The sequence below is a fragment of the Daphnia pulicaria genome, chromosome 10 (genome assembly GCF_021234035.1).
Source record: "Daphnia pulicaria isolate SC F1-1A chromosome 10, SC_F0-13Bv2, whole genome shotgun sequence".
Taxonomy (NCBI): Eukaryota; Metazoa; Arthropoda; class Branchiopoda; order Diplostraca; family Daphniidae; genus Daphnia; species Daphnia pulicaria.
The window spans coordinates 3,292,454-3,311,496 of NC_060922.1; the positions used below are offsets into that span (position 1 = coordinate 3,292,454).

The 19,043-nt window shown below is 40.7% G+C and overlaps 3 protein-coding genes across 5 annotated transcripts; 1 reads left to right on the forward strand and 2 right to left on the reverse strand.

Annotated features, from left to right (window-relative positions):
- The first annotated feature begins 918 nt into the window (after window positions 1–918).
- On the forward strand, window positions 919–4,510 carry LOC124314102 (18S rRNA aminocarboxypropyltransferase-like). Of its 2 annotated transcripts, XM_046779141.1 has the most exons (7): window positions 919–1,259; window positions 1,320–1,393; window positions 1,456–1,566; window positions 1,625–1,838; window positions 1,908–2,081; window positions 2,149–2,187; window positions 4,222–4,510. In XM_046779141.1, exons 1-7 carry the CDS (start codon window positions 1,082–1,084, stop codon window positions 4,485–4,487), a joined length of 1,056 nt encoding a protein of 351 aa, XP_046635097.1. In that variant the 5' UTR covers window positions 919–1,081; the 3' UTR covers window positions 4,488–4,510. The 2 variants fall into 2 exon arrangements, with proteins under 2 accessions (XP_046635097.1, XP_046635096.1); XM_046779140.1 differs by lacking the exons at window positions 919–1,259; window positions 1,320–1,393; window positions 1,456–1,566; ... (1 more) ...; window positions 1,908–2,081; window positions 2,149–2,187 and adding exons at window positions 2,620–3,598; window positions 3,662–3,909; window positions 3,974–4,149.
- Window positions 4,501–8,158, reverse strand: LOC124314013 (probable aconitate hydratase, mitochondrial). Its single transcript, XM_046778956.1, has 12 exons — window positions 8,040–8,158; window positions 7,337–7,615; window positions 7,116–7,265; window positions 6,819–7,055; window positions 6,663–6,753; window positions 6,351–6,595; window positions 6,165–6,281; window positions 5,915–6,082; window positions 5,594–5,837; window positions 5,188–5,531; window positions 4,698–5,125; window positions 4,501–4,636 (listed from the first exon to the last, which is right to left on the reverse strand). The coding sequence occupies exons 1-12, from the start codon at window positions 8,070–8,072 to the stop codon at window positions 4,609–4,611; spliced, it is 2,364 nt and encodes a 787-aa protein (XP_046634912.1). The 5' UTR covers window positions 8,073–8,158; the 3' UTR covers window positions 4,501–4,608.
- A 964-nt stretch (window positions 8,159–9,122) lies between these two features.
- Window positions 9,123–17,421, reverse strand: LOC124314025 (photoreceptor-specific nuclear receptor-like). Of its 2 annotated transcripts, none has more exons than XM_046778980.1 (8): window positions 16,499–17,421; window positions 11,647–12,313; window positions 11,462–11,565; window positions 11,236–11,350; window positions 10,877–11,082; window positions 10,238–10,722; window positions 9,848–10,156; window positions 9,123–9,781 (listed from the first exon to the last, which is right to left on the reverse strand). In XM_046778980.1, the coding sequence occupies exons 1-8, from the start codon at window positions 16,515–16,517 to the stop codon at window positions 9,560–9,562; spliced, it is 2,127 nt and encodes a 708-aa protein (XP_046634936.1). In that variant the 5' UTR covers window positions 16,518–17,421; the 3' UTR covers window positions 9,123–9,559. The 2 variants fall into 2 exon arrangements, with proteins under 2 accessions (XP_046634936.1, XP_046634935.1); XM_046778979.1 differs by having other exon boundaries at window positions 10,238–10,749.
- Window positions 17,422–19,043: the final 1,622 nt, after the last annotated feature.

Here is a 19,043-nt window from a genome sequence, read left to right on the forward strand (position 1 = left end):
ACAAGAAAAGACTAAACAGCATCCCAGGCTTGGACTTTCTTTAATTTTAATGGGTAAACTAAGCTGAATTATACATTTCAAATTACTCTATAAAAAGCAGAATGTTCTAAACAACGATAATCCTGAACATTTCTAAGATTAGATAAGTAATTCTATGCTTAAATAATAAAAAACCCGCTTTCTACTATCCCCACAACGTTACAAAAACTCGTTGGCGCACGATCCTAATTTTGCGGTTGTGCAACTCAGCATCCCGAACTTGTCTATTGTAGATATCGCGAGGACGCCTTAAAGGTGCCAAAGATACGTGCAATAAAATTTTTTTTCTATGACTACTTCTTCTGTTGTTATTGAGTTGTTATTCAGCATGGGCTTTCAAGATGTTAACTCTGTTTAAAATTCTTTGAGAAACGAAGCTCGAAAGTTGTTTTAGGTACAGCGGAACGACCAGAACCCCACCACACGTATTCTTGGTTGTTCTAGTTGTTCTTGTGACAAGCCTAAAAGTTTCGGGTTCTTATTTGAATTAACTCGATCCCATACTAATTATTAATTTTGTTGATTAGTTTAACATTGTAGTGGAATGTTCATTTGACCTGAAGTCCTGAACTGTATAGTGTCTTGAAGTAGAATACGTTTAGTCCATCTCCGAATACGTTTATATTTGACAATACGATATAACATGAAACAAAGAATTATTATTACTTTTTTATTATTTATTTAATTTCAATTACATTTATTGTTGCGGCACAGATAAAGACCACCGTTGTCTTTATCGTGGTCCTTATCTGTGGTTGCGGGTTTCCCCCAAATCAAATTTTACTGAACCAGACTACAAGAATAATAGAATAACTATAATGTTCAATTTTTATATTTATTAATAACTATCATTCTAAAGCTCTGACCGATCTGACCTCACTTTAATATTTCCCAGGAGGGTTTTGATTTTTTAACAGTGATTATGACCCAATTTGGCAACCTTCATTAGTTTGTCTGCTTGATTGTTTGTTGTCAAAATAAAATTTGCATGAAGCACTGTTCTGTACTTCTGTAACAGTAACACAAACCATACTTTAAAAATATGGGTAAACCTCGAGATCAAGCTCATCATAGACAGAAGGGTAGAGATGTTAAGAAAGGAGAAAACTCTACTAAATCAGTGCGTTCTAGGAAAACTGAGTGGTCAGAACAACCTGATGTTTCATCTGCAGATTTCGACCGATTGCGTATTTCAGAGAGCGAAGAAGAAATTAATAACGGTATTATATTTGATGAATAAGCTTAAACACATTGTTTTCCTTCTTTACATGTATATTTAGAAAGTAGTGATGGATCTGTTTCGGATGGTGATGAGCAACCTTCATTTCCTGTAGCTATGTGGGATGTAGAACAGGTGGTTTTTTGTCCATTTTTGTGTTTTAAATTGTTTATATCATAATTTTTTTTAATTTTTAGTGTGACCCTAAAAGATGTTCAGGAAGGAAACTTTCACGGTTAGGAATGGTAAAAATTCTACGTCTTGGTCAGAGATTCAATGGTCTTGTTTGCTCACCCATGGGAGAGAAGGTATTTAGATCTACTCCAAGGGATAAATCATATGGATTATTGCAATTTTATCATCTAGTGTGTTTCTCCTTCTGATCATGCAATCATAAGTGAGCATGGTGCAGCAGTTGTTGACTGTTCTTGGGCTAAAATTAATGAGACCCCATTTCATAAAATGAAATCTGCAAACCCTAGATTATTACCTTACTTGGTTGCTGCAAATCCTGTGAATTATGGGAAACCATGTAAGCTCTCTTGTGTAGAAGCATTTGCAGCTATGTTTTATATTGCAGGTACTTATTGCATCAATTTTCCTATGATTAAAAACTGAGAAGTATTAAAGAAACGGTTTATGACCACAGGTTATCAGAATTTGGCTAAAAAATATCTTGACAAATTCAAATGGGGCAAAACATTTATTGAACTCAATCGTGATCTTCTGGATAAATACGCTGCTTGTAAGGACAGTGCTGAAGTTGTTCAAGTTCAACAGCAACATATGACGCTATTGGATGAGGAACGTAATCGCAACAGGGGTAATTTTTAATTGAACAATTAACAAAAGCGGCATTCTGGTTTTACAGTGATGTTTTGATTTTACAGATTTTATTGATTTACCGCCAGAGGTATTAGATGAAACAAGTGATGATGACACAGAATAAGATTATGATAAAAAAATTAAAAACAAGCTTCTATTCATTTGCAACCAATAGCTGTTAGTTGTAATTAAATATTAAAGTTTGTTCATATTGTTGTTTTTTTTACTGTATTAACGTAAGGAACAGATAAGGCATCATAAACTACAACGTAACTTCGTAGTCTATGGATAAGGAAACAATTTATTTCTTCCAGTCATAATAGCTACCATAAGTTGGTTCTTGGAATGAAATTAAGTTGGAAATAAGACAATTAGACATCGCATCTGCGGAAAGTGAGATTTCATATACGAAGTATTTTTCTAAATTATTATTATTTATTAAAAATAGGCCTAACATAAAAAAATATAAAAAGAAAAGGCGTCGAAAACAATTTTTTTAAATTACAAACGTTTGAGTATGGTTTGATATTATTGGTACAAGAAAGAAATGACAACGTACGTGTACAGCAGCCTAGAGCGGTAGAGCCTACCATTCTCTACAATCCACGGACTGGACAGTTTCTACTTCCTAAGTTCCTAGACAGTTCGATAAAAATCAGCGAGTGATTTATGTAGGCAAACATAGATCATTGATAGTTTTGTCTTTTGTGGGTTGTTAACACAAAAAAAATGTCAACACCTGATATTATAAAGCAAGAAGTAACGTGTAGAAGTGAAATGGAAGAGGTTGATGTAAAGCCCGTCTTGTCTATGTCGAAGAAACTTTCCAAGCTCCATTGTCAAGAAGGTATTCCTGATTCATTGAACACTGAATCAGAACAATGGATTCTTCAAATTGATTGGAGACAAAAATGTCTTAGTTCACTGCCGGAATATCTTCAAAAATATCAGTTTTGTACTTCATTGAACCTATCAGAAAACAATTTGGAGGGTGGCATTGATTGGTTGATTCATTTGAAAAGACTTAAGTTACTGGATTTATCAAGAAATAAGTTTTCCAAAATAACAGATGTATGTGGAAGTGTTTCTACATTAGAATATTTGGATCTCAGCCATAATCAATTGAGAAAACTACCTGAATGGATTTTATTGTTGGAAAAAGTTCGTAACCTGAATCTCAGTTGCAATCCACTAGAAAAATCATTTCATGCCCATTTAAAGACAGCAAAATGGAAAAGCATAGAAATTTGCAACTTAGAAAATGTAAATTTAGTTTCTGTTCCAGACTGCATTCAGTCAGCGTATAGTCTCAAGGAACTGTATCTTGGTAATGTGAATGCAAACACTTGTTTACACAAGTCATCATTCTATGGAAGTAACAATACTCTTTGGAAAATCCCCGAGTTGCTGCCATCTTCACTTTCCATACTTGATCTCAGTAATGTACAGTTGTCCAACTTTGAGTATGAATGGAACAATCTACCAAACCTAAAGGAAATGAGGGCCAGAGGAAATGTAAATATTATATTCCTGTGTTCATTTAAAATACCCTCAAATAACATTTAGCTAATTTTGCAGGATCTATTCTGGCCTTCTGAAAATTTCACTGTGTTGGAAATGCTTGAAACTTGTGATCTCAGTTCATGTAAAATGGTTCTATTGCCCAAAGATTTTGGATGTCTCAAAAACCTTTGCTTTATAAATTTGTCATTCAACAAGTTAACTATGCTTCCAAAATCTTTTGAACAGTTTCATAGCTTGAATCATTTAGATCTCTATCATGCTGGAATTGAAACCATTGAATGCAACTTAGCCAGTCTACCTAGGTAGATAAAAAAAATTTTATTCTAATAATGCCCTTAAATTTTTAAACTCCTTATTGTCATATAGGTTAGTGAAGTGTGATTTATGGATGAACTTAGTTGAACCTAGTGAATTTCTTCCGAATCATTCTAACTTATGCAGCAATCTCCGCGGATCTCTTTTTCTCGGCGAAAAAGAGATTAGGATCGACGAACGAATTAGCCCGTCTGTCGCTTCTGAAGACGACAGGGATCATAGTGAAGGTATATAAATTTTTTTTTTTCCTCTTAAGGAAAACGACGGGCATGTATGTCATAATTTTTATATTTTCGTAGAATCTGATGAGGGAATCAACGATTCGCGTGAAATAACTGCGTCAACCACAGGAACTGGAATTGAAGAATCATGGGACGATGAAGTATTTTCTGATTATGAAGCTGATGAATTCCAACTGGCGGGTCCTGTTTTGAAATCTGATGTTTCAAATAGCAATGGGGTTGAAAATCATTTTAACCTGCCTTCTCAGTTACACGCGTCGTCATGTAGTCTACAGCCTAGTCGTTTCGGAACTATCCAAGGTCAATTTGACGATGTCGATTAAAATAAAGAGCGACTCGATATAAATTGTCTATTTCTCAAGACTATTTTTAAATTACATACAATAAACACCAACTTTGCAATGAATTTAACCTAAAACTAAGTCAACGGGTTCAGGTTCCGATCTACTTGCTGGCAGCGACTTGCTTCATTCTAGAAGAGGAAACAGAAAATTAGAACTCTCCCAGTTACAACTAAACTGTAAAAATTTTACCTATTTAGAGCACTTCCTGCTTTAAACCATTCAATCTGCTGTTCGTTCATACTTTGGTTTAAATGAATTGTCTCTGAAGACCCATCGGCATGGTGAATTTGGCATTTCACTTGTTTGCCTGGTGCCAAATCGGCAAGTTCGAGGAGTGAAAGACGATCAGAGGGTTGAATGCGGTCATAATCAGCAGGGTCGGCGAATGTAAGTGGGAGCATTCCTTGCTTTTTCAAATTTGTCTCGTGGATGCGAGCGAAGGATTTTACAATAATGGCTCTTCCTCCCAAATGACGAGGTTCCAATGCGGCATGTTCTCGACTAGATCCTTCGCCGTAGTTATCATCTCCAACAACGACCCAGTTAACACCTTTGGATTTGTAGAAACGAGCCGTTTCTGGCACAGCGCCAAATTCGTTTGTTACTTGGTTTCTAACCTGCAAAAACAAAATGATCTTTATTACCGTGTCTTACAATTGATGAAAAGTATTTATCTCACTTTGTTCATTTCTCCATTTTCAGAATTAATTGCAGTAATCAACATATTATTAGAAATGTTGTCCAAATGACCACGATACTTGAGCCATGGACCAGCTGCTGAAATGTGATCTGTGGTGCACTTTCCCTTTACTTTAATCAAAACTACCATCTTCTCTAGGTCTTTGCCATCCCATGACTTGAAGGGATCCAGCAGTTGAAGACGCAGGGACTTGGGATCTACGTCAACAGTAACTTTCGTAGGATCCCCTGGGGCTTGATAGGTTTCCTGGCCTGGATCGAATCCGCGAGCAGGCAACTCATCCGCAAACGGGTCGCTCAGTAAGAATTCTTCACCGTTAGCACCTGTACATTTTTTAAAAGTTATGACAATTCGTATTCAGTAAACGTAGTTATTGCATTGTTACCCTTAAGTTTCGAAGTTCGTGGATCAAAATCCAAAGTTCCAGCAAGGGCCAGGGCAGTTGTTAATTCTGGCGATGTAACAAAGGCGTGTGTGGCAGGATTAGCATCGTTACGAGCAGTAAAGTTTCGATTGTAGGACGTAACAATGGTATTCTTTTCGCCCTTTTTAACATCTTTACGATCCCATTGACCAATACAAGGACCGCAAGCATTAGCAAGGACAACGCCACCAAATTCTCGTAGCGTCTTCATTCCAAAAATTAAAACGTTTATACATTCTGAATTTCTGATATAGTTAGAAATAAACTTTATAAATAAAATACTTCAGCGATGCCGTCGCGTTCAATAGTAGCACGAATTTGTTCGGATCCCGGAGTAATATTGAAGGCGGACTTGGCCTTCAATCCATGTTTAAGCGCCTCTCGAGCGATGCTGGCACATCGACCCATGTCCTCATAGCTAGAATTAGTGCAACTGCCAATAAGAGAAACCTGTCGAAATACAATATTACGTTTGAGGTACAAAGTTCGTAGAAGGAAAAATTTAATATATGCATGAAATATTCGAAATAACCTTGACATCAAGTGGCCAGCTATTCTTTTTGGCTTCTTCACCCAATTTCGAGATAGGATTGGCCAAGTCTGGTGTGAAAGGCCCATTGACATGAGGCTCTAGTTCAGACAAGTTCAGCTAAACATAAAATATTAAATAAGTAAAAAAGTAAAAATAAATATTTATTGATTAGGGAAAATATGTCACCTCGATGATCTCGTCATAAGGCGCATCTTCATCAGCAGAGAGCAAATCCCGGCCGTACGGGTCAATTGCATCTGCAATCGCCTTTCGTTCAGTAGCAACAAGATAGTCTCGCATACGATGATTGTATGGGAAAACGGATGTAGTAGCTCCAATTTCTGCCCCCATGTTGCATATGGTTGCCATACCAGTGCAGGAGATTGAATCAACTCCTGGACCAAAGTATTCTACAATCGCTCCAGTACCACCTAGGGATCAACGGCAACCGAATTGTTAGGACAAACAAAAACGAATAAAATATGAATCGATGATTGCCTTTGACTGTCAAGATGCCTGCTACTTTAAGAATAACATCTTTAGGCGAGGTCCAGCCGTGTAATTTTCCCGTAAGTTTCACTCCAATAACCTAACATTAATAAAATCATCTCGTGAATTGTCATACAATCAGACAGGACTTATTCTTGTATATACCTTAGGACATTTAAGCTCCCAAGGAATGTTCGCCATGACATCGACGGCATCAGCACCGCCAACACCAATGCAGAGACCTCCCAAACCACCTCCATTAGGGGTGTGGGAATCGGTACCAATCATAAGAAGACCAGGGAAAGCATAGTTTTCTAAGATGATTTGGTGAATGATGCCTGAACCAGGCTTCCAGAAGCCAACACCATATTTAGCACCAGCTGTGCTTAGAAAGTTGTATACCTAAGTAGCAATTTTAAAATAGCAACAACAAAGACATGTACTATGTAAAATAAGTTATACTTCTTTGTTGATGTCTATGGCACGTGCCAAATCGTGAGCTCCACCAGTCTGAGCCTCAATTAAATGGTCACAGTGAATAGTTGATGGAACTGCAACACGAGGCAAACCAGAGGAGATAAACTGCAACATAGCCATTTGAGCAGTTGCATCCTATATTAAGAATTAAATATAAGTGTTTAATTCAAGAATGAACACCAGGAAATGAAAAAAAGTGATGTTACCTGCATCGCAACTCTATCTGGTCTGAGACGAAGATAACTTTGACCACGAACAATTTCTTGTTTCTTAGGATCATCCAAGTGAGAATAAAGAATTTTCTCAGAAAGAGTCATAGGTCTCTTCAAACGATTTTTAACTATCTCCAACTTTTCCTGGAGCTGTGCATGAGGTAGATAACTGGAAGCATCTAACTTGCTCATGGCTACTTTCTGGGCAGCCATGGCCAATGGACTGATGTGAAAGCATCGAGCCTGCATTTCGCAAGCCACAATCCATGATTGCTGCAAACAAATTGAATAACACTGATTACTGATTTTCATTTAAGTATATTACAAACTGTTCATTAAATTTTAAGAAAATGGGACCTAAGAAAATTTACATGAAAATTACTTATTAGCAAATTTTCCAAATGGAACTAGCAGAAATGTAGTTTACATAATCTATTGTCAATTACTAATAGTAATATAACTTGCTGCACCAACATCAACTTGAAATCATAATTATTCTTATAATATTGAAGAATTATTAGGTTTTGTAAAAAAAAGTTCTATTTTGAACCTCCCTTCTCCTACAGCCAAATGTAATTCCCACATCACAACAAAAACTATAATATGAGACAAAAATAACTAAGGTTGTAAGGAAATTCAAAAAATTGTCATGAATTTTCTAGTTGTAACATGAAAAAAATACCGCATAATTACTTGCCTTGAGAACGGTACCCTTCGCGTATAGCGCCATTTTCGCTCAGATCAGCTGCTGGGCTTCTGAGATTACTCAATATCTACTGCCTACTTCCGACAAGAATTGTAACGGAAAACATTGCCAAATATTTTATTTCTAGGGCCACACTCGCTCCCTTCGCTTTTCATTCAATAATCTTTCTCTAAAAATCTATCTATATCTATAAAGTATAATGTCATTCTTTAAATGCTGTGAACAGCTAAAGCAATTTTTCACTTGGAAATCTTTTTCCTTTTCTAGAAAATTTACAACGCGGGAGATAAAAAAAATATTCGAACAAATCTACAATTTTAAAAGTTTTCAAACATCAAGATCAAGATGACGTAGCGTGTGTTGTGTAACAAACCTATCTCGAGACAATATTTACTAGTGAAATTGTTATTTGATCGTTCTTCGTTGTTTAGCCGTATTCTTTATGTAAAAAACGCATACGTCTTTTGGGAAATCATGTTACTGCATAGAAAACCCATCCATATTTTGACCTGCCTACTTCATATGTAAAAGATTGGAGGGGAAATAGGACACATCTGAGTCTACAATGGCGGGCTATATTTTTAATAAAAATATTGTAGCGCCTCAGATCGCACACAGAAACGGCGATAGCCTACTTGTTTAAACAGTTTGTGATAACAAAAGGAACTGGCAGATGTTACAAATGGACAGACATTCATCTCTTTTTCAAACAGGATCTAGCGCGGGTTGTGTATATATCCTGAATCCTGTATTTGCACACGTCTAAGTAGTCTTCATAGTATTTTAACAGGTATACAATGATTAACAAAATAGCGACCGTCAGTATCAAGCGATATGTACACACAGGTGTGGTGTGCATTTATTACAACCCTGCAGCGGTTGCATCCTTGAACAATCGATCTTTCGACCACATGCTACATAATTTGGGCAGACGAATGACGACACGCTGCGTTTGTTGATTACATTACGTAGTCGACTGCGTGGCGAGCTATCATCTAGCTTAAAATGAAATCTTGAATTCCTCGAACCTTTTAAATTTTACTTTATGTCTAAAAAAAGAATTAGTTAACGATATTGTACGTTGACGACTGTATTGAATCGTAGGCTATCTATTATTTTAACAGTAACGAGGAAGACAGACAAGCATATACTTGGAACACATTTCTATTAAAGCAAACTAAAACATTTTTCTCAATTTCAGGTTAGCCCTTCAAAAAAAAAAGAAATCTAAGTCAGTTAGTAATACGTAAAGCTATATAGTTAACATAAACCATTAAATACGATTGAAAGAAGAAAAATATCTATGTGATGGCGAACGTTGACTTAGTTTGACGATTGCACTCGAGTTTTATTGGTTCTATTTTCACCCTAATATTTTTTAAGAAAAAAATGATTTTACCCTGCCAGGGATGTGGGATTGCACACATAGCTTTTTAGGAGTAGGTAATATACTGAGGATCCCGGGTCAGCCCGTCGGTCATTCCCATACAAGCAACACCAGAGAATGGAATTTAATTTTTGTACATATCGCAGAGAACCTTTTCCATGGGAGTGGAGCCGATGGTGTGGCGAAAATACAACTGTTCCAATCGGTGGGCTGTAACGTGACGAAGCAGAGGAAGTGTGAGAAGAAGTCGACCGAAACGAGCAGGCCGCTGCGGTTGCTGATTGCGGATGTGTTGATTTAGCATCACTTGCGCCTGATCCTGTAGATTCTCAACTTGTATGGGATCCTATAAAAGCCAAGAAATGTAGAAATTGCTCAACAGCCAACATTTCCAAAGTGAAATGAACTTTACCTTCAGTCCACGGGTTTCTGACTTGAATAGGATGATAGCCTTGAGGCATGCAAATTCAGCTGGATCAACAGCGACCACGCGGAAACGCGTAACTAGCTCCGCCAGAAAGCGCAAATCAGTCCCAGTTTGCTGTGAATTTTTGTTGTTGGTTCCTCCGTTATTTCCACCGCCATTGCCACAGCCTAAAGTTGCCGAGTGGGGCTGGTTGAAGTGGGCCAGCGAAAACAGCGGATTGTTGTCCATTGGTAAACAGAACTGTATTGCGCAAATGAGGAATAATTCGCTCCACGATTCTTCCAGTAGAATGACCTAAACAAATTCGGTAAATTCAATTCTCAGAACCAAACGACACTGTCTCGTGCGGTGTTCTTTAGTGTCGAGTTAGCTGACCTGATCGCGGAAAGGTAGTCCAGCAAAAGAGGGCAAACTTTTAGCCCACTTGACAGCCATGAAGAGCAAGCGTGCCGCTGTTTCATAAATATTGTCCTGCGGTTGGAAAGTGGAGAGGAATGTCGCAGTAGATGTTTGTTGTTGTTGTTGTTGTTGCTTGTGTTGCTGCTGATTTTCGTTCTGATACCATCCAGCGCTACCGCTGGAAACAATCGAAGAGAGGGGCGGCATTGGGCCTGGAACAACCGGGGTAAGAGGCGGTGGTTGTGAGTGTGAGATGGAAGGAAGGGATGATGATGGCAGGGGAGGAGGAATGGATTGTTGTTGGATGTGCTGAGGTGACGGCGATCGACGAAACTGATTGACGCCGAAATGCTGATGAAATGCTCCCTCAATGCGAGCCAATTTCCTGGGCGGAGGGGCGGAAGGAGATGGGCTGTCTTCAACGGCGCTAGGAGTTCGTTCACCTTCTCCCGACGAAGTACCTTTGTAGGAGGGACAAGTCAACCAATCTAGTATCACAAGTGACCGTAATGACAAAAACTATAGCATTTCAAAAATCCAAGTATACGTTCAATTCATAGGCAGCAATAAGCTAAAGATGTTATCCTTGATTAAAGGATGAATGAAAATGTGTACCTCGGTCACGGTCAATTTCTTCTCGTTCAATCTCGGCACGTTGAGCCGCTGCTGCTGAAGAGGCTGCGGCGGCAGCAGCGGCAGCGGCGGCGTGTAAAGCTGCAGCTGGATAATGATGTCCATCTCCTCGTCCACCAACCATCCCGTTGACGTAATGCGCATGAGCAGCGGCCGAGGCAAGACCCATGGCCAGTGAAACCGGAGGCCTAAACATTCAAAAGTTGATCAAATCAAGAAGCGCCTCCTCGTATAGAATAAATAGATGATACACTTTTAGAAGAGCTTTATCTTTCATTTGAATGGGCGTTATAGTACATGCGACAATGTTAACAACAAACAAGTGTTTCCATGTCATTTACCCGAAAGCTCCGACAGCTGCGGCAGCTTCTCGAATGATCCTCTCGTGATCCATTTCGGCCAGAATTTCCGGTCGAAGAGTGGCGCTGTTACGGGGCTGGCGTTCGTTTTGAACAGCTGCGAAGAGCAACGATGCAATATGGAGACCAAAAAGGGAAACAATCAACAGTAACAAAATACAAACAAAACACCAATGCACCACCACCACAACGGTAGACCACGGCTTACCGTCTTTGTTCATTCCCATTTGTAGACATTTTTTCAGGCGACATGCCTGGCACTGGTTGCGATGCGCTTTGTCAATGACACAATGGCCGCTACCAGCTTGACACCTATAACATTTTCGCACAAGAAAAACTATACGTGACTCGCTGTTCTCGTGGGGGATCATCAAAATAAATTCACTAACGAACCTGTAGATGAGCCGGCGACGAACGCTCCGCTTAAAAAATCCGCTGCATCCATTGCAAGCTAAAATGCCGTAATGTTTTCCTGAGCTGGAATCGCCGCAGACGAGACAAGTCAATCCGGGAATGGCATTCTTACTGCTGGCTCCATTGTTCTCGACCGGCCTGGACGGAACTCCCATTGTGCTGACAGTGGTGATGTTGCTGTTGCTGCTGCCGCTGTTACTCGGAGTCGTGATGCCACCACTAGTGGAGACCGTCACTCCGTTGGGATACTGCGGATGATGGGAATGATGGCTGGTCTTGCCAGTCGTTCCCATCGCGTAGGACATGGGCATCGGCAGCTGAAAGGATCCTCCCAGCACTGGGATGGGGAACGGAAGAGGCGGATAGCCGGTTGCGGATGATGACGCAGTAGATTGAGGCCCGTAAAGAGAAACGTAGTTGTGCGCGTGTTGCGGTTGTTGCGGTTGTCCGTTTCCCAACAGCTTATCGCAGTGACGTTGTTGTTGATCCATGTCGCACGACGAAGTTGACGTCGACGTTGTGGACAGACACGGAGATGGAGTCCGGCTCACTGGATGCTGGCGCTCGTAGTCTCGTCGGCTGTTCCCCAGGACATCTTGAATAGGATGGATCGGAGAATCGCCGTCAGAACCATCCCGAGACTCATCTAATCCAATCGAAAGAAAAAATAATTAATTTGATATTACATAAAAGGCAATTTTCTCATTAGCAAAATATTCCAATTTTGTCGACGATAGTAAAGATTGGTAAAGATCTAGTAGGGGAACAATTCAGTAAGCCAAAACCTCACAGATGGGACTCGATGGGTTTGGATTGTTTGCAGATCTTTTGAAGCCTCTGTTGATGATCTGAGGATTACATAAGGATGAAGAGGCTGCACCAAGGCAGAGATGATGATAGCTTGAACGCCATCCGTATGAAAAAGAGGGGTCCCCTTTTTGTGATCGCCCCATGGCCCTGCTGCATAGTCCACCAAACCAGGATTAGGAACCAAGTCCCTAGGATCATTTATGGCGAACTCATCATTTTCCCTTTGGTGCGGCCGCCGCCCACATTGTGCAACACCACAGTCGACTCTGTCTCTCTCTTGTCTCTCTCTATGCCACTCTAAATTGTGTTGACCGTGATTGGATCCCCTGACCACCTCGTTTCTCTATCTCGATTTATGTACGACATTAGGTTTGCATGGGGGAAGACGGAATAAAATCGCTTGGCTGGATTAAGCTATAGGCATTATATAATATACAGGGCCTGAAATACGTCGCAGTTGTTCCGTCTCGTTACGGCATCGACAAAACAGCAAGAGCCGCATCGATTCCATCAATTGAACGTTTTATTATTATTATTAATTTCCGCCCCGTGTTTTATTATGTTAATAGCAAGGACCAATATCACCAAGTTTAAATAGTTCCCCACTCTGCTTCGATTTCTGTATCGTCTACATGTTTATTGTAATGAGGTATAACATAAAAAGCTCTTGGGTCGCGCTGTGAGGCCGGCAAACCCTTCGTCACCCTTTTGTTCGCCCTCGTCTATAATCTCCTCTTTTTTCCATGTACAGTTCTCTATACGGATATATCAAGGTATCATTTTTGATGATGAATGAATTGATGCTATAAAATCTATAAAGTGTCAAGCTTTGTAAGTTTATGATAATCGAGGCTACTGGGTGAAATATAAACAGGCGCCCGGCCAATCTATCAAATAGCTGAATCGTGTACTACGGTGATAGATTGTCGACGGCACCGAGGACTTGCTGCTGTCGATTGTCTGCTGTTCCAGCAATCCCGAGTGTACGACATCTGGCCGGTGGGGCACGTGTGCCAGCAGCGATCGTGCATTCGTTACTCTATATAGCTTGAAAGGAAAAGAGCCAACTCGAATGCTATGATTTCACTTTTGACAATCGTTCGTATAAATAACGCCAAAATAAAGTCTCCCAAACTCATTACCATAGAAAGGGTTTGTTGGTTCTTGTTAGTATTTCACCCAGCCTTTACTTTGGCTACAGCACATTCGAACAACTGATTTCATAGTTGATTGGAGTGGATATGTTTGGGGCAAGGTCTTTGCGCTACAAGAGCCTCCCTGGCTGGATCGATTTGACTCGTTGACGAAGAAGAAGTTGACCGACCGATCTTCTCTTTAACTGACTGACGGAGAGAGAGAGAGAGAGAGAGAAGTCATCGCTTTCAAACTCTCGAGACGCACCGCTGGACCACTTTGAGCGATTTCATTTGCATTTGTATATGTGTAGCCCGGCAAAGCGTCTATCCGTTTTCCTGTCGGCATTCATGTTGGGAGTTTCGCTACAAACTTGCAGCCGGAACTAACTATTTCGGGAAGCGACACGGCCTGCCACTTAGGTTCAATCAAATCATCCTAACCCCTGCTGGATGTATCTGCATCTCTTTTATGTATTTTTCCCTTTTTTCTTTTTATTGTGACTCTTCTGCTGTGTTTGAATGTGTTTGTGTTGGGAGAGAGGGTTCACAATCCATATTATTCTGTGGCGTTCGCACACTCTTTCACTCCCTCCTTCCATCCACGCCCCTTTTGCTCCATACATGCTACTACCAGTAGGCTATTATAGCCTCCACTGTATGTGTATATACTGTACACGGATCAGTAAGTTGAATAGAAGATGTAAAGCCATCCCGGATTTAGAATCATTCAATCAACCCCCTTCTCACTCACTCTTTCTCTCCCTTTGTTCCCTTTCTTTTTCTATTTACTCTCATAATTCTTTTTCTCTATCGTATACGCATATCGACTTGTAACGAGTAAATCGATTGATTTAAGCACATTGAAAAGTAACCTTGTTTGCAAAGTTGACTATATGCGAACCAGTATACAGCTAGGTCATTTTTTAAAACATATTTTTGTTTTTGTCTAGCCAATCGTGAGTGGACATTTGTTGTTTAAGATTTTTTCTTTTTTTTTTTTTTTTAATTCTGACGAACCATGTTATATGTCCTATTTTGTTTATTATGACGTCACAACTGCTGTTGTTTTTTTAAGCCTTTCGTACGGCTGGCTTAAGTTAACAAAAAAGTTGTTTGGATTGCATCACTTTCATAATGTCATAGCGCCTACAGTTATCTGAAAGCGGATTTCGGCCTACTGATGGTGCATCCTAGTTATAGATTCAGCTGTGTGGTGGACACTCGGAAAATTGGGGAAACTCGTAATATTGATTTCATTTCCGAACGTAAATAGACGATTCACATTGGGATGAAGAGTGCGTACACGTCTATGCACCGGCCAAGAGAGAGATGTCGTATTGATGGGTTGGCTTTGCTGCTGAAGAGTATTAGTTGGCCTACTCTGTGAATTTGTACGGACGACGTGGTGAGAGTTAATAGAATGGAAAGAGTCCTGTGCTCGCTGCCTGTGCTCGGCATTTGGAAGTCCAGCAGCGAAACGGGACAGGACCCTTTGATTGCCGTCGTCGTCGCACTCGATGCAACAAAAGCTACACACGCGTACGTCTATAGGGGGTGCCGCTTTGTCCCTACTACTAGTTAGTAGGGTCCTAGTAGTAATGGAGGGTAGAGGGAGAACTAGTGCGATGGCCATCCTTTACTCGGGGCGTTCACGGTCGTTTCAAATTCAATTTCCATCAAGAAGCTAATTCAATGACTGGAAACTGGACCTTTTTCTCCAGCACTCTCCTTTCTCGTTTTCGCTCTGTTTATTCGTGTCTCTCGCCTATTCCGCCAGGCTGCCTATCGACTATTAGGTTTACTCTCTCTCCTCAATTCGTGTTAGATTCTTTCTCCTCTTTTTTTGGGTCTATAGGCCTGCTGGTTGTTATCATTGCACTCCTTGTCCGGAATGCATTGATTTTGTCAAATATAATAGGCCTGGCGTGAATATACTTTCATGCACACGAATAGCAACTAGACGTCTTACACCGATATACCCTCTTACTTTTGTAATGTTGTTTTACTAACGGATAATAGGGTTTTACGTCTGCATTCGCGATTGAAAATTCAACAATAGGTTTAATTTCTGGGATCATATCTTATTTACTTACATCTATTAACTTGAAAAAAGAATAATTTGAAAAACCGAAAACTAACGTGATATTACTCTGTGATTATAATATAAAAGACCATGTGTTTTTAAAACTGAGTTGATGTACATTTCTGCCGAGATACACGTAGGCCCTAATATTTAAAAAAATTAGAGATGTTGAAAGTTAGAGTGCGCATCGGTGCGCATGTTATGTCGTCAGAAATATAGTTTGTCGTTTATAAAATGTTGGAGGTAAGAAAATACATAATATTTATAGTTATTACAAAAATATGTGTCATAGCGAATGTCTGCTAGGCTATCGTCAGAATGTGCCCCGTAACAAAAACGGTCAATGCCCTCGCTATTTACCAAGTAACTCTCAGCCACAGAAGCAAAATGCGTCACGTGTCGCACAGTGAGACGTATACATTGTTATGGCGAAAATAAATCCAACTTATAGCTAGTCGCATAAACGCTGTGCGCCATGAATCAGTACCACCAACAGCAAATGGTTTTGTTCTCACGGCAAAGCCACATATAGAATGGCCGAGTTGGGGATTACGGCTGGCGGATGGCCTCGGCCACCTGAGCCCACTGATTGGTAGATTAGAAGGCATTCGTCTTTCCGACTCGCTTGATTCCGCGTTTAGCTATTCGGCTTACAGAGTTATAAACCACATGCGTCACTCTTCGTTCACCCATCGCTTTTCCCAAATTATTTTCATCTTCTATCCTCTTAGATCTAAGGTTGCCATTTCTAACCAGCATCACACTGATAATAATTCAATTGTAGACTATATAAATGACTTACTTTGGTTATTTCTGTCCATGTTGGTCTGCCTTCCGGTCGAGTTCCGATTTACCTGATCAAACTTTCGATTCGTCAAAATCGTAAGATGCTGGTCGTGGTGCACGCGCTGGTGGTGATGGAGAATCGACGGTTGCAATGAGACTGTCAAGTGGCAGAGCAAGGTCTGACTATCTCTAGCTCCCCGATCTCACCTCCGCCACATCCCAGCTTGGCCGCTTCAAAAATTGGATACGGGCTTTCGGGACTCTGGCTCCCCAGTCACCGCATATGAAGTCTCATGGCTTCATCACCCACACTGTTTTCCAGTGGGTGGGCTACATTCACGCCAAACCCCTCCCACATCAGCTCTCAAAAAGTTGCCGTGACTCGAGCCGCCACCGCCGCGACTGGCTCCAAACTTCACACTTGTTTCGCCGTTGACCAGCCTGCTGACTCGCCCAGTTATTCGACTAATGTTAGACAACGCCAGCTGCTAGTAATGCACTATACGCTGTTGCCAAGGCAAGTCTGGGTTTTTTTTTCTTTCTCACCTTATTCCAGGTATTTTTTTTAAATTCATTTTGGCGTTCCCGGTCTAAACGGGGGCAAATGCTGTGTTCCGCCGAGCGTGATTTCTCCCTTCCAACCACAAACTCCGCCCCTCCTGAGTTGCCGCCGTCAAGAGCTGGACGTCAGACCGCACTGCACAGGCCACAGGATTGGGCGTCTCCACTTGACGCAAGTTTCCGGCGGCCATCCGCCAAAACCGGCCCGCTCATTGGTTGCCTCTCTTTTCCTTTGATCTTGTGCCGCTCGACCTCCTATTGGCTATGGCCCTTCTCTCTTTCAACCCCTCGACGCAACACAAAGTCACTGGGCTCCCTCACTCCCTGTCGCTTTTTTTTTCGTTGCTTTTCTTTTCACTTGTATAGTTCACCGAATGATGAATTTTTTTTTACTGGATTTGTCAGCTTTTTTTCGTGTTTTTTTTTCGCACAGTGTCGCGCTGCTATACGGTCCCCAACTGGTTAACATATGTCTAGATCTCCCATACTTGTGTTGTGTAATGATGAAAGTTGCCGTAATGTCTGCGCCTTTTGTACTGATATCGTGTCTGGCCGGTGAGTCACGCTCAGAATCCGAATACTATGAACACTTGTGTAGAGCACCGCAGTAGTACAGCATATTGAGACTAAATGTAGAATTTTGGAAGCGTTGGATGCAGTCAACCGTATAAACAAATGAGCTGATGGGCATTTATATTAGCTATATCAAATTCAATCGCAGGGCAAACGGAAATAGTTTCTGTGAAACGCCACCAAGTATTGCAATTTAAATACAACAATTAGAATTTGAAGTTGGATTGAGTATAGCTACTTGTTAGGAAGGCCTGATAGATCAAACTGCTAGTTCGACAATGAAAAGATATGAACGTGGGCTGCATCCAGTTCAAAACAATAGAAACAATCAATAATAAGCACAGTTCAGTAAGTTCAAACCAAGGAGTTAGCAAAAGTTACAGCTGATTCTTTAATCCCGCTCTTGCTAGCTAGTGATGAACTTAACGCCCATGAAACTTTCACATCGACATTTTTAGATTTTTTAAATAACAAAAAAACGTCACTTGAGCAACGCACACACAGCTTATTACGTATCGATTATTATGAGCAACTTGTTTATATCTTGTGTGCTATTGCGTCATCTCGCTTGAGGAACAATTTCTGTGATTGGAAATTAATCTCGTCGGACTGAGCCATGACCGGGCTACTAATGCTTTTGTGTCAATCTAATATATGATATAGCACTATAGTAAAAACTCGAAAAAAGATAGAAAGCGGGTGAGGGTATCGAGGATGCGGCGATGTTATGTGGACCTGGTGGATGGAAGGGGGGGACGATGACAGTCTATTCTATAAAGTTACAAGGCAACCGACGATCCGATTAGTCCCGTCAGTGAACACGATGATAACATGCGATGACCGGTTTTACTAGTCATCTTTCCATCGCCACCAAGGCTGCTGCTGCCGGAATCTCGCCGGATCAATGGTTTCAATGTGTGGCCCTCTTTTCATTGACGCTAGGTATTAGCAAGTATAACCGCCGTGGTCAATCAGGGTGGGATTTGATCCCATTTCCAACCGAGCCTCGGTAAATACATGGGCTATAGCATAAAAGAGTCAGCCGCTTGGAATTGATTGGGACCATGTTAGCCCATATTACTCTTCTAGATCTCTGTCAGTCAATATAGGCCCCCGTCTAAATATATTATGGATATACGTTTGCCGACTACATCTACTACTCGTTGTAATCACGACCCGGAAATTGTCGTTCAACCACTCAAATCAACAACTTTTGAACAACGGAAAAGGTTTCCATGATGAAAACAGATTCGATTATTTAATTTTCGGTGTCGACCGCTAGTCACGGTAGCGTGTACTACAATAAAAGTGTGCGGTACGCAGAAACAGAAGCCAACTCGCTTTCGATCGTGGGCTGTAGTACAGTCGTAACAGGGCAGACAGGAATGATGAAGGCATTTCAAACGCTGGCGAGGACATGGTTCCAG

Coding starts and splice junctions, on each gene's coding strand:
- LOC124314102 (XM_046779140.1), top strand. CDS start 2,813: ATGTCAACACCTGATATTATAAAGCAAGAAGTAACGTGTAGAAGTGAA. Junction 3,599..3,661: donor AAATGAGGGCCAGAGGAAAT/GTAAATATTATA, acceptor CTAATTTTGCAG/GATCTATTCTGGCCTTCTGA. Junction 3,910..3,973: donor AACTTAGCCAGTCTACCTAG/GTAGATAAAAAA, acceptor ATTGTCATATAG/GTTAGTGAAGTGTGATTTAT.
- LOC124314025 (XM_046778979.1), bottom strand. Junction 11,351..11,461: donor AATGGGAATGAACAAAGACG/GTAAGCCGTGGT, acceptor TGCTCTTCGCAG/CTGTTCAAAACGAACGCCAG. Junction 10,157..10,237: donor GACTACCTTTCCGCGATCAG/GTCAGCTAACTC, acceptor GAATTTGTTTAG/GTCATTCTACTGGAAGAATC.
- LOC124314013 (XM_046778956.1), bottom strand. CDS start 8,072: ATGGCGCTATACGCGAAGGGTACCGTTCTCAAG. Junction 6,083..6,164: donor GCTGGCCACTTGATGTCAAG/GTTATTTCGAAT, acceptor GTATTTCGACAG/GTTTCTCTTATTGGCAGTTG. Junction 5,126..5,187: donor AAAATGGAGAAATGAACAAA/GTGAGATAAATA, acceptor TTGTTTTTGCAG/GTTAGAAACCAAGTAACAAA.